Raw genomic sequence first — 12,985 nt, 5'->3', positions numbered from 1 at the left:
GGTGGCCTTTTTGTCTTATTGACAGTATCTTTTGCCTTACAGAAGCTTTGTAATTTTATGAGGTCCCATTTGTTGATTCTTGATCTTACAGCACAGGCCATTCTGTTCAGGAGTTTTTCCCCTGTGCCCATATCTTCGAGGCTTTCCCCCACTTTCTCCTCTATAAATTTCAGTGTCTCTGGTTTTATGTGGAGTTCTTTGATCCACTTAGATTTGAGCTTTGTACAAGGAGATAAGAATTGATCAATTCGCATTCTTCTACATGATAACCGCCAATTGTGCCAGCATCATTTGTTGAAAATACTGTCTTTTTTTCCACTGGATGATTTTCGCTTTGGGAGGAATTTCTTTTCTGCTCCAACCTGTTTGGAGTTCTGGAGGCTTCTTGTATGTTCATGGGCATCTCTTTCTTTCAGTTACAGATGTTTTCTTCTATAATTTTGTTGAAGATATTTACTGGCCCTTTAAGTTGAAAATCTTCATTCTTATCTATGCCTATTATCCTTAGGTTTGTTCTTCTTATTGTGTGCTGAATTTCCTAGATGTTTTGAGTTAGGGTCTTTTGGCATTTTGCCTTTTCTTTGGTTTTTGTGTCCATGATTTCTATGGAATCTTCTGCACCTGAGATTCTCTCTTCCATCTCTTGTATTCTGTTGCTGATGCTTACATCTATGGTTCCCGATTTCTTTCCTAGGATTTCTGTTTCCAGAGTTGCCTCCCTTTGGACTTTCTTTATTGTTTCTACTTCCATTTTTAGATCTTGGATGGTTTTGCTCAATTCCATCACCTGCTTGGTTGTATTTTCCTGTAATTCTTTGAGGGATTTTTGTGCTTCCTCTTTAAGGGCTTCTACCCGTTTAGCAGTGTTCTCCTGTACTTCTTTAAGTGAGTTATTAATGCCCTTCTTAAAATCCTCTACTAGCAACATGAGATATGATTTTAAATTCGAGTCTTGCTTTTCAGGTGTGTTGGGGTATCCAGGACTCGCTGTAGTGTGTGTACTGTGTTCTGATGATGCCGAATTGTCTTGGTTTCTGTTAGTAAGATTCTTATATTTGCCTTTTGCTCTCTGGTTATCTCTGGTGTTAGATGTTTTAACTGTCTCTGGCTAAAGCTTGTTCCTTCTGTAATTCTGTTAGCCTCTGTCAGCACTCCTGGGAGTCCAACTCTCTCCTGAGTCCCAGTGTTCAGAGCACTGTCTGCAGGCAAGCTCTCCTCTTGCAGGGAAGGTCCACAGAGTTCTGGAGCTCAGATCCACCTTGTGGCTGAAGATGAAGGCCGGAAGGGACACTATTCAAGAATCTCTGTTGCTTCTGTGGCCCATGTGTTCTCCTGAGTGAACTGGTCTCTGAGAGACCCAGGATACATGCCGGTATTCTCACCTGATTCCCAGGGTCAGAGCTCTCCCTGGAGGCCAACTCTTCTCTAGCAGGGAAGATACCCAGAGGTCTGGGTCTCAGCTCTGCCTCCTGGCAGAGGATGAAGGCCGGAAGGGACCCAGTCCAAGAAACTCTGTTGCTTCTGAAGCCCAGGTGCTCTCCTGTGTGGACTGGGATACAAGATGGCACTCTCACCAGAGTCCCAGGTCAGAGCACTCTCTGGAGGCAGACTCTCCTCAGTGATCCTAAGATCATGGGTGTGCTAGGGTACCTGCGATGTGTAGAGTTCTCTGGGGACTGTGGGACCTCAGCTGAGTTTTAGCCCAAGGTAGAGCAGGGCTGGCGCCAACTGGAAGGAACCCCAGCTGCTGGTCAGGAGGGTTTCCTGTGTTCCCATTCCTGCTGGCCCAAGACCCTCTGGGTTGTTTTGGAACAGATGTTGCATTCCACTCACCAGTGATACCAAGATCCTGGGTGTGCTAGGGTGTCTGTGGTGTGGAGTATCCTCTAGGGACCCTGGGACTCTCCTCTTCCTTTCTTTTATTTTTTTTCTTTTAAATGTATTTATGTATTTACATCCCAAACACTGTCCCACTCACAGAGCCCATTTGCCCATTCCCTGCTCTACATCTCTGAGAAGGTGGGACCCTGCCTGGGTATCCCCCAACCCTGGCACATTAAGTCTCTACAGGATCAGGAGCATCCTCTCTCACTGTGGCCCAGCTCTATTGGGGAATGCATTCCACAGTCAAACTACTGCTTTAAGTAGTAGTTATTAGAGTTATTAGAGAACCCATATGGAGACTGAGCCATATATCTGCTACAGACATGCCAGGTGCCTAGGTCCAGCCTGGGTATGCTCTTTGGTTGGTAATTTAGTCTTTTAGAGCTCCCAAGTTTAGTTGACTCTGTTGGTCTTCCTGTGCAGTTTCTATCCCCTTAAGGGCCTTCAATCCTTCTCCCAATTCTACTATAAGAGTCCCTAACCTCCACCCAATGTTTGGCTGTGTAGAGGACAATTATGCTAGGTTGCTGCCAGCAAACATAACAGAGTGTCGTTAATAGTGTTAGGAATTGGTGCTTGTCTGTGGGATGGGTCTCAAGTTGGGTTCATTGTTGGTTGGGCATTCTTTTAGTTTCTGCTCCAATTTTGTACCTGAATTTCTTTTAAACAGGACAAAGTTAAGGTTGTAAGTCTTATTGGTAGGGTGGTTGTATTTATCCATCCACTGGGAGTCCTGCCTGGCTATAGGAGGTGGCATCTTCTGGTTCCATGTCCCAATTGTTAAGTGCCTCAGCCAAGGTCATATGCGTTGGCTTCTGGGAAGCTCCTTATTCCAGGTCTCTGGGACTTTCTAGAGATTGACACTCCAACCGCTGGCAGCTGCAGATTTCCATTATTCTCTTGCTTCTTACATGTATCTCCCCACACCTGATCCTGACTCCCCCACTCTCCTCCCAATACCCTCTTCCACCTACTTCCCTCCCCTTTCTCTCTGCCTCCTATGACAACAGAGAAAGTAGGAAATAGTCTTGAACACATTTTCTTTCTAATAACTATTTTATTAATAGTTGTTTGCTACACTCTCATTGTAACTCTGATTTGTAATTTGGATTTATTAGTGAAATGAAATCTTACTTAACTCTTTGGTCACTTGTAGATTTTCTTTTGAAAAAGACTTGTTCCAATCTCAGATTTTTATAACATCGGCTTACTTTCTTCCTGCTGCTGAGTTGTAGATATTACATAGAAATTTTTGTTATTAATCTCCTATTTCTTGTATATATTTATATTCTTTTACAGTTATGGATTCTTCTGTTGTGTAAAAAATTCTTAGTTGGATACATTAAGACTTTCAATTTCATATCTGTTTTTGAAGTCATAACCAATTGATTCTGAGACTAATTATAAGTTCTCTGAGAAGTTCAAAACATGTGTTTTGGTCATATCGCCTTTCTCCCCAATTCCCTCCTAAAGCCATGCTTTTTTACATTCTTGCTCATACAACTTTGAGTCTTCTTTTTGGTTTTCACTTCCAGCTTTGAAATAACTTTGAAAAAAAGTTGAAAAGTAACTTTGAAAAATTATTTTTGAGATAATAATATAATTAAATTAAGGAATAAATCTTTGTTTAAGTTGTGCTGCCTACATATGCTGGAATATGTGGCCATCCATGGGAGCATGATTGACTTACCCAAGGCATCATGTCTAAAGAAAACTGACTGTCCATCTTCTAAGTGTTATCAATGGCCAACAGTTCCTTAGCTAGTAGGAGGTCCTTGTGTCCACCTCCTCTTCCATGTTGGGATTTTGTCTGGCTTGAGCTGACACAGATCTTGTGCATGCTGTCATAGCTGTTGTGACATGTGAAAATGTTGTCTATGTCTGGAAAGCACTGTCTACTTGTATTTATTGTCAAAGACTCTTGCTTTTACAATCATCAGTTCCATCTTCTGAAAACAGTGATACCTGATCTAAGATGGAGCGGGATATCAAGACTCCACTTGTGGCTGAGTATTTTGCAGATTCATACTGCACACATTGATCAGTTGTTCTTTGTGAGACTTGCCAACTATTTCAGAAGGAAGCTTCTTTGAAGAGGATTTGGAGACGCACCAGGCAATGGGCTTAATGACAAGACACTGGTACTCTTTAATATTGTTGTGTCCAATTAGCAGCATAATAATACCAGGTTTCCCCTAAGTCCAAACACATCTTGGCCTGACAGTGGTGCCAGATATGTATTTCATCTTATTGTGTTCTGAACCCACTCAGAAACTGGCAGCTTACTACAATGCTGTTCCAACAACCATTACACCAGTGGGTGTTTCTTGCCAGGCCAGCTGTTAATGATGCTTCCAAGGTTTACAGCTGTATAAGACCCATGACAAATTTCTCCCTTAAGGAGAATACTTAGAAGCTTCTAGAACCAAGGAGGCTAACTAGCAGGGGTAGATCATCCATAACCTGACTGATTTTCCTTTGTTTTGTGATTCATGAATTTTGTGTCTTTAGCAATAGAGGCTTATCAAGTCTTAGAAACTAAACAAGAGGGTTGGCCAAGACATCTGTAATTTGTGGTCTATGCAATCTCTATAGCCAACAATTTTAGGAAGAGTAACCAAACTCTCCCACCATAGCAAGTCCCAGAGTAATCCATTCTTAACAATGAGTTGTTTCTTAGCCTGTAGTGGTGGCTTACCTTTAGATTCCCCTCTTTCTTTCCCCTACCCAATTCCTGTTCTATTCTTATGGCTTTCTTCATTTATACATTCATATCACTTGATTCTATCTTTACTCTCTTCAAGGCCCTGTACTGCTCCCCACATTCCATACAGCTCCTTAGTCATTTCCTGACCTCTTGTTGTTGAGACCAACAACTTACACCTGAGAACTCATAAAACTGAAGCTTCAGTACAGTAAAGGATTTGAGTTATGAGACATCCTATATAATACAGGAAAAAACCTTCAATGGCTCTGCTTCCAATAGAATCTTAATATCTAAAATACACAAAGAACTCGAGAAACTAAACATCAAGAAGACAGACAACTTCATTATAAAATAGGACATGGGATTAAACAAACATATTTCAAATGCTGACATCTAAATGCATGAAAAACATTTTAAAAATGTTCATCATTGTTAACTATCAGGGAAATGAGAAAGAAAATTACTTTGAAATCTCTTCTCATTTCAGTTAGATTGGCTAAGATGAAAAATACAACTGACTATAAATGCTGGTATGGATTTGGAGAAAGAAAACACTTATTTGTGACTGGTAGGAGTGCAAATTTGCTTGGCCACTCTAGAAATCAGCATGGATATTCCTCAAAAATCTAGAAAAGCATCTATTTTATTCAGCTTTATTAGGCTTGGCTAGATAGACAAAGAACTTTACATTCAACTACAGAAATACTGGCTTACTCATATTTACTCTTATTCTAGTCACAATATCCAGGACACAGGAGCAGCCTAGATGATCATCTACAGATGAAAGAAAGGATAATGAAATGTGCTATATTTATTCAGTGTGATACTATTTAGCTGTTAAGAAAATGAAATTATTCACGTTTCATATTAATGGATAGAGTTAAAAATTAAGCATTCTGATGAAGTACCCAGACTCACAAAGTCAAATGTCAATTTTTCTATCATTTGCAAATATTATCTTTGAATTTTCATATTTGTGAGTCTATTTGGAATACACCATGCAATTATATACAAGTTTTGTGGAAATTTACCTCTATTTCTTTCATTTAAAATTTTATTTTTGTACATTATTTAATTTCAGATACAGACTCTTTCTATATCTACAGGCTCTATCTGTATATGCAAGGGTGATTTTGTTGAATAATGATTATAATTATATCACTTGCAATATTTGTGGAAACAAAAATTGGAGGTATAAAATCAGAGGGAAATTGTCTTCTCATGAAGCATCTAATAGGTATATTTACCATGATGTATTCTCATTTACATATATTTGTTTGTACAACAGGGACTCTTATACTCCCTGAACTAAACACCTATATGTTTACTAGGTGTGTTTTATTATATGCAATGTATATTTTGATAAATTTATAAAAAGTTCAAATAAACCGAACTTCATGTTCCAATGAAAGTTTTGTACCATTCATATGAATATGCCACCCTTCACTTGCATACTGAGACAAAGAAAATGCATGTGGCTTATTTGTTCATTTTAAGGAGTCTGTACAATGTTCTTTAGAGGAGACAATACTCAGGATCACATCTAATATCTTGTACATGCAAAAAATGTACAAGAAACATGCTCATGGAAATTGATGTTTAGGTTTTTATTGTTGTTCTTGTTGTTTTGGTGTGTGTGCATGTGTGTGCGTGTGTGTTGGTACAGATATGTAAGTGGTGGTTGGGGGAATATTTGTAGAAGTTGTCTGTCCTGTTCTTGCTCTACAAACTTCATTCCCATGTGACTGGTTCTCTCACTGCCCAGCAACTAGTGAGTCCTAGGCATCCTATTTCCTCACCAATGTGAAGATTTGAAACTTTTTACGGAGGTTCAAGGGATTTGTCCTAAACTGCTTACACTTTCATAGTAGCTACGCTTATCTGCTGAGTCATATCTCTAGATGTCTGGTAAACCGATAAGGTGGTGCCTTATCACTCCTGCTAAGCCATGTGTGAGGGTAAATGTATGTCTTGGTTACAAAACAATAAAATGATAATCAAAGTTGACTTTGGATCAACCACACAATTTTATCACATTTCACAGTAACATCTACATCACATAAAGAAACATGGAGAATATACAGTTCCTGCACATAAAATGGTATTTTATTTTCTGACGATTTTTAAAAACATACAGGCAAATAAGACCCTCAGCAATGCATCCAAATATAATAACTCTAGCCACCAAATTATAAAAAATGTAGCCAATAGTTAACATACTGATCATAGGAAAAATAGCAGAAATATTGTCCTCCATGTATGACTGATTCCACATAACAATAAAATAACAGGAAAGAAGATAAAGACCTTCCCTGGGGTAATGAAACAAACAAACAAACAAATGTAAAAAGGATAAAACAGAAAACTCTTCAATGATTTGTATTACCTGACAAACTTATATCATGCATTCTCTATCCTAAATAAACAATGGCTCAAAGTTTTGACAACTGAATCAAGATGCACAATTTGACCATGGAACCTGATGTAGAAGCATAATTATACAGTTATGCAGACATGCATATCAATAAAACATGACACTTGTGATGTTTCTGGAGCATAGTGGAGACATGTGATGCTGCAATTCCTGTGGTGTTTGCCAGTAACTGACCAGGTGTATAAAAGGCTGTTGATGATCAGTGACATCCAGACTCAAGAAACTTACTTCTGTCTTCAACTGAACACTAGTAATCTATTTCTACTTACTGACACCATGTGTTACTATGGGAGATACTATGGAGGCCTGGGATATGGTTATGGTGGCCTAGGCTATGGCTATGGCTGTGGCTATGGTGGCTATGGCTGTGGCTATGGCTATGGCTGCTGCCGCCCACTGTGCTGTAGAAGGTATTGGTCTTATGGCTTCTACTGATGGATTTCTATAGTTTCCCAGACTACTGGCTGTAACCTGCTGTCTTACTGTCTACAAAATTTCCCTCATCAGAAATTCCTAATTTCAAAACTGCCTGAGTTCAACACTGCCATCTGTCTTCTCACCTTCCGCTGGACTGGAAGTCAGCTTGCAGAGAAGTTCTTCATTGTCTACATAATGCCTAGTAAAATGGGAGCCAGTTGGACCCTTAAATTTTGTGTAAAAACATATGCTTTTCAATAAACTATTTCATTGAGAATATTTGACTATGCTTGTATTTAAAATTCTCCATCATTCTGGGATCTATGTTTATGTATTTGTGTCTAATTTGTCACATATGTGAGGTTGTTTGGATAAAAGAGAGAGGATTAGGAGAGGGGAAGGGAGGAAACAAAGTAGTAGAAGAAGAGGGAGATATTTCTTTTCAACATACATCTATTGATACACATTTGGGTTGTTCTCATTTATTTATTATTAAATAACACAAAATTGGATTTTATTTATAATTAAGTTTGATTTTGCCATTAAATAGAAATGAGGTGGGTAAAGTGTTATCTCCCCCATTTTTAAAAATTTAGTTTTGTTTTTATTTTCATTACTTTTTCTGAGAATTCCAAATAATATAATTTGATCATATTCCCCTTGGTCTCCTCTCATCCCAAGTCCATATCCCCTTCCCTACTCATCCAACTTTGAATACTCTTTTAAAACCACCCAACCAACCACCACTACCGCCACCACCACCACCAACACCACCACCAACAACAACAACACCACCACCACCACCAACACAACCACCACCACCACCACCAACACCACCACCACCAACAACAATACCACCACCACCACCAACAACACAACCACCACCACCACCACCACCAACAACAACAACAACAACGACAACAATCCCTAAAAATCAAATTGTGCTGCCCATCTTGGTTAGATGCCCATCCATTGCATCTTTGTCTATATACCAAGGACTGCATTCTTAAATAAATCTGACTCGCTCTCTCTCCAGAAACCATGAACTACCAATAGATCCTTATCTTTGAGTGGGACTTCATGGTCACTTCTATCACCATGCTGGAACTTTGTCAGGCCTCAGCCTATGGAGGTGTTGTGAATGCTGTATCAGCTACTGTGAATTCATACATACAACTGCCCTGACTTCTCCATTAAAAACTATTTCTGGACACTCATGCACCACTCTATAACTCATGATCCTTCTATTGCCCTTCTTAATTATCTCTGATACTTGGTAGGATAGGCTGTGATATACATGCCATATTTAGAGGTAGGCATATCTAGTCTGTTATCTTCTGTACTTTGATCATTTTTGGTTCTCTGTATCAATCAACATCTGAAACAAGTTTCATGATGAAGGTTGGGAGGTACACTGATCTATGGGTATAATTATAAGCCATCAAGAGTCATTAAATCCACCTCTTTTCTATCATGAAAAGGACCACAATGAATTTGGTAGTCTCAGACCAATCTTTGGAGACTAAATTCCTTTGTCTACTAGTTAAATTTTCAGAGGTGCAGTAAATAATTTCTGTGACTATTTTGACAGTAGTCTACACCAGTGTTTCTGTAATGTCTGACATCATACACACTCTCAACAGTGCCCAAAGATTCTTTTCTGTCACATGTTCTCTAACACCCATTTTCTCTACAGCTCTTTCATTATGGAAAGTCAGCTGGTATGGTCAACCACAATGTTCTTTGTCCTTGTTAAATTAATTATTTGTGAATTTCCTACAACATACTTTGATTATGTTCACCCCAAGTCCTTCCGTATCTAGTCTCTCCTCCTCCCCACTCCAGCTTTTTAAAAAATTCATTAAGTACAATATGTGTCACCCGTAAATCATGGTTGCATGGCTTTTACTGGAGGGTGGAGGTGCGATACCCTTTAAGAAAATTGACTCTCCCAATGCTTTCAACTGCCTGTAACTCCTTATGTTGAGGTAGAACTTTATGCTTACCCTACTTCTTGTGATGGAATTTTGTTAGGCATATGTATTATGGACTGTTATACACAGCTGTTCTATGTCCAGAAAATGTTTCCTCTTAGTTATCTACAGATATTTGGCTCCTAGAACTTTTATGTTCTCATTAAAATGATCTTTTAACCTTGGGGAGAGACTATATTATATAGATATCCCACTTAGACCAGTAAAGCATTCTGCAGTTTGTTATCTGTTGCATTTTGATCATTCATGGGTCTCTGCATTGTTTCTTACCATTAAAAGAAGTTTCTCTGGTGACAGTTAGATATGAGCTAGTTTATGGGTATAAATAATGACATTGGGAGTCAATTTAATACTATGGCTATTTTGTATAGTAGCAGTACTGGGTTATTCCTAAAGGCCTGTGACATATTTGAGTACAATAACAATGCCAAGTATAAGTTTTTATCTTGGGATGCAGGACTGAAATGGAATCAAAGAGGTTGGTCACTTCAGTGATTGGTGGCACATCAGTGGATGTGTCTTTCTGGGCCAATCATTCTTGAAGTTCACAGATTAAGTTCATGGCTGGGTAAGACTCACGATTCTTTTTCTCCTTTATTAGTATTATGAAGGCTAGCCATAGGGAGGAGGCCTAAATGTTAGAATTAGCCTGATTTCTCCAAGTTCTAACTCTAATGCACTACATGTTCAGCAAAAGTCATACTCTCATATTCTGGAGGTCACCAAAAGCATTGGCAGTAAGTCATAATGTTTGGTGGTCTAAGAGGCCTCCCTTCCTAATAGCTCCAAAAGAGTAAACCCAACTCTAGAATTGGGCTTTTTGCTAATTGTCCTGTAATGTCTAGAAGGGGGATCATAGGGTAATTCCATTTAAACTCTATATTTGTATGTAGGTATGTATACATGCATATATACAGAAGGTTCCCTAGGTAGTACATTTTTATCTGAATGTTTCAAAATATCTTTAGGTAAAGGTTTTTTTATTATATTTATTCATTTATTCTGTTTGTGTTGGTATATGTGCACTACAGCAATTGTCTAGATATCAGCAGATGAAATTTAGGAGTCAGTTTTCTTCTTTCACTCCATGGGATCAAGAGATTGAACTGAGGGCAATGGTTTTGGTTGTGGCCCTCATTTATATGCCTTTAATGAAATCTCTGAGAGCAAGCAGCTAGGACCATCTACTCACTTGAATTCTCAGTTACTCCCGTCCTTTGCCTGTCTTGTTTTCTGCTCAAAGGGATGTAATTCAAGGTTAAAGTTAATATCAGCTGCTTCTTTTTCATTCTTAGAAGTGAGGCAAAGCTCTATATAATTAAGCAAATGCACTAAAAGAGGTCTATGTAATATAGCATCTATAAATCAATAATTTATTTTAAATCAAGAGATTTCTGGTTTTATTTTATTTTTATTTTTAAAAGATTTTATTTATGTTATTTATATGAGTACCAGAAGAAGGGCATCCAATCCCATTGCAGATGGCTGTGAGCCACCATGTGGTTGCTGAGGACTGAACTCAGGATCTCTGTCAGTGCTCTTAACCTCTGAGCCGACTCTCCAGCCCAACGGGCTTTGTTTTAATAAGTTATAAATAAAAGAATTTATAAGATTTTATGTCTTTTTCTGTTGTTGTTTTTTGTTTTTGAGGTTCTTGTTCTGTAGCCCTGTCTGGCTTGAAGCATGCTATATAAATGGGACTGGCCTCAAATTTGTGGTGATCATCTTTTTTCATCTTCCTTGTGCAAGGATTATAGGTGCCACCATGCCTGGAACAAACATTTGGCGTACTATGAACCAAAATAATTATCTTCATTCCTCTGCTAACAAATAATCACTTCTGAAGTTAACGTATTTCATTGTCGCGCCCCCTCGACCAGCAAGGAAGACACAACCACCAGTTCTTCTAACAGCAGTTTATTCAGCAAGCTTCGTTCTTCATCTCCCAAGAACCCAAGATATAAGCATTCACGCCAATCAATCACACCAGGCAACGTAGCTTTGACAGGTGAGCGAGCTCAGCCAATGATCACCAGGGATAACAGCAGCAGCCAAATAAGGACTTGTTTATTATAAGAACCCAGGGGCTGTGGCTCCCCACATTTCATATCCCCCCTTTTCCTGTAATTTAAAATTAAAGAATGTAATAATTATAACAAAGACCAAGTTCATCTGAAGACTAAAACTCAATCAAAGTAATGCGAGTTTTCTGGCTTGCTAAACTAACGCATAGGTAGGTCACTCAGTTTGAGGCTGAGAGTTGGAGATGGTCCCTGGTCCAGGTGCAGCTTGCAAATGAAGCAAAGGCAGAGCTTCAGCCAGCCAGTGAGCACACCTCATGAGGATGGCTTTGAACACCGTACAATTGTATAAACTTACATAGAAATTTCCCGACTCATCTGACTGTGGTTAGTCAATATAGACACTGAAATCCTCAAAAAGTCAGAGAAAAACAGAAAACTGTGTTGGTGGTCTTTCTGCATACCTGGACCGAGGCAGTGACCAGGAAGTGCATTCTGTCTCAAAACTGCTAGAATGGAATATGCTAGAATATGCTAGAATATGTTAGAATATGCTAGAATATGCTAGAATATGCTAGAATATGCTGGAATATGCTAGAATAGATCGGAAATACAGCATGTCTGGGCTTAGCCATACTGGTTATCCTTCCTTGTGTTCCCTGCCTGCCCTCAGATCCCCTGTTCCCTTTCCCACCAAACTCCAACAGTATAATTAGCTCCCTTTGATCCAATACATACCCACATCATGTCCCTTCTTCTGCAGACCCTGTGGCCTCTCCTCTTACTAACTTTCTGCATAACAAAGGAGAAAATTGAGGCTACATTTGAACTTATTGGCACGGGGAAGGACTTTCTAAGCAGGATCACAGCTGCACAGACATCAAGAGCAATGATTAATAAACATATGTCCATGAAATTTAATATCTACTGTACATCAAAGAACACCATCATTCAAGTGAAGTGGCAGCCTACTACAATATGGGAAAATAATTTCAGCTGAGATATATATATATATATATATATATATATATATATATATATATATAATCAGGAAAGCAAAAACATACTTTAAAATCTGGAAATGGAAACAGAGTTCTTAAAAGATAAAACACAAATGATTGAGAAATGTAGGTAAACCATCCAATATTCCTAGGTACTCTGGAAATAAAAGTTAAAACTGCCTTAAAACTTTAGCCTACCCAAGATACATCTGAACAAACAAATGATGAAAAATGCCAGTGTGGGCATGGTGAAAGAGGAACATTTATTCATTGCTGCTAGGAATGCATGCTAGTGGGGCCTGTAGAATTCAGGGTGGAAGTCCCTTGAGTGCTAGAAATAGATCTATCACTCCATCCATCAATGGAGCTCTTGCACATATTCCCAAGAGACTCTATACCATAAGAGTGATAACTACATATATGTTAATGTGTTACATTGACAGAGTTAAATATTTTCAGATATTAAAAACATTGTGAAGTTTTCAGGAAAATGGACAAAGCTGGAAGCCATTGTTCTGGGTGAGGTG

The 12,985-nt window shown here is 38.7% G+C and overlaps 1 protein-coding gene across 1 annotated transcript; it reads left to right on the top strand.

Moving 5' to 3' along the window:
- The first annotated feature begins 7,301 nt into the window (after window positions 1-7,301).
- LOC110329352 (keratin-associated protein 20-2-like) lies at window positions 7,302-7,460 on the top strand. Its single transcript, XM_021208934.1, has one exon. The coding sequence runs from the start codon at window positions 7,302-7,304 to the stop codon at window positions 7,458-7,460; it is 159 nt and encodes a 52-aa protein (XP_021064593.1).
- The last annotated feature ends 5,525 nt before the right edge of the window (window positions 7,461-12,985 follow it).

This window comes from Mus pahari, chromosome 12 (assembly GCF_900095145.1).
Source record: "Mus pahari chromosome 12, PAHARI_EIJ_v1.1, whole genome shotgun sequence".
Taxonomy (NCBI): Eukaryota; Metazoa; Chordata; class Mammalia; order Rodentia; family Muridae; genus Mus; species Mus pahari.
Note: the sequence above shows the minus strand (reverse complement) of the source record. Positions and strands in the feature narration are given on the sequence as shown.

Coding starts and splice junctions, on each gene's coding strand:
- LOC110329352 (XM_021208934.1), top strand. CDS start 7,302: ATGTGTTACTATGGGAGATACTATGGAGGCCTGGGATATGGTTATGGT.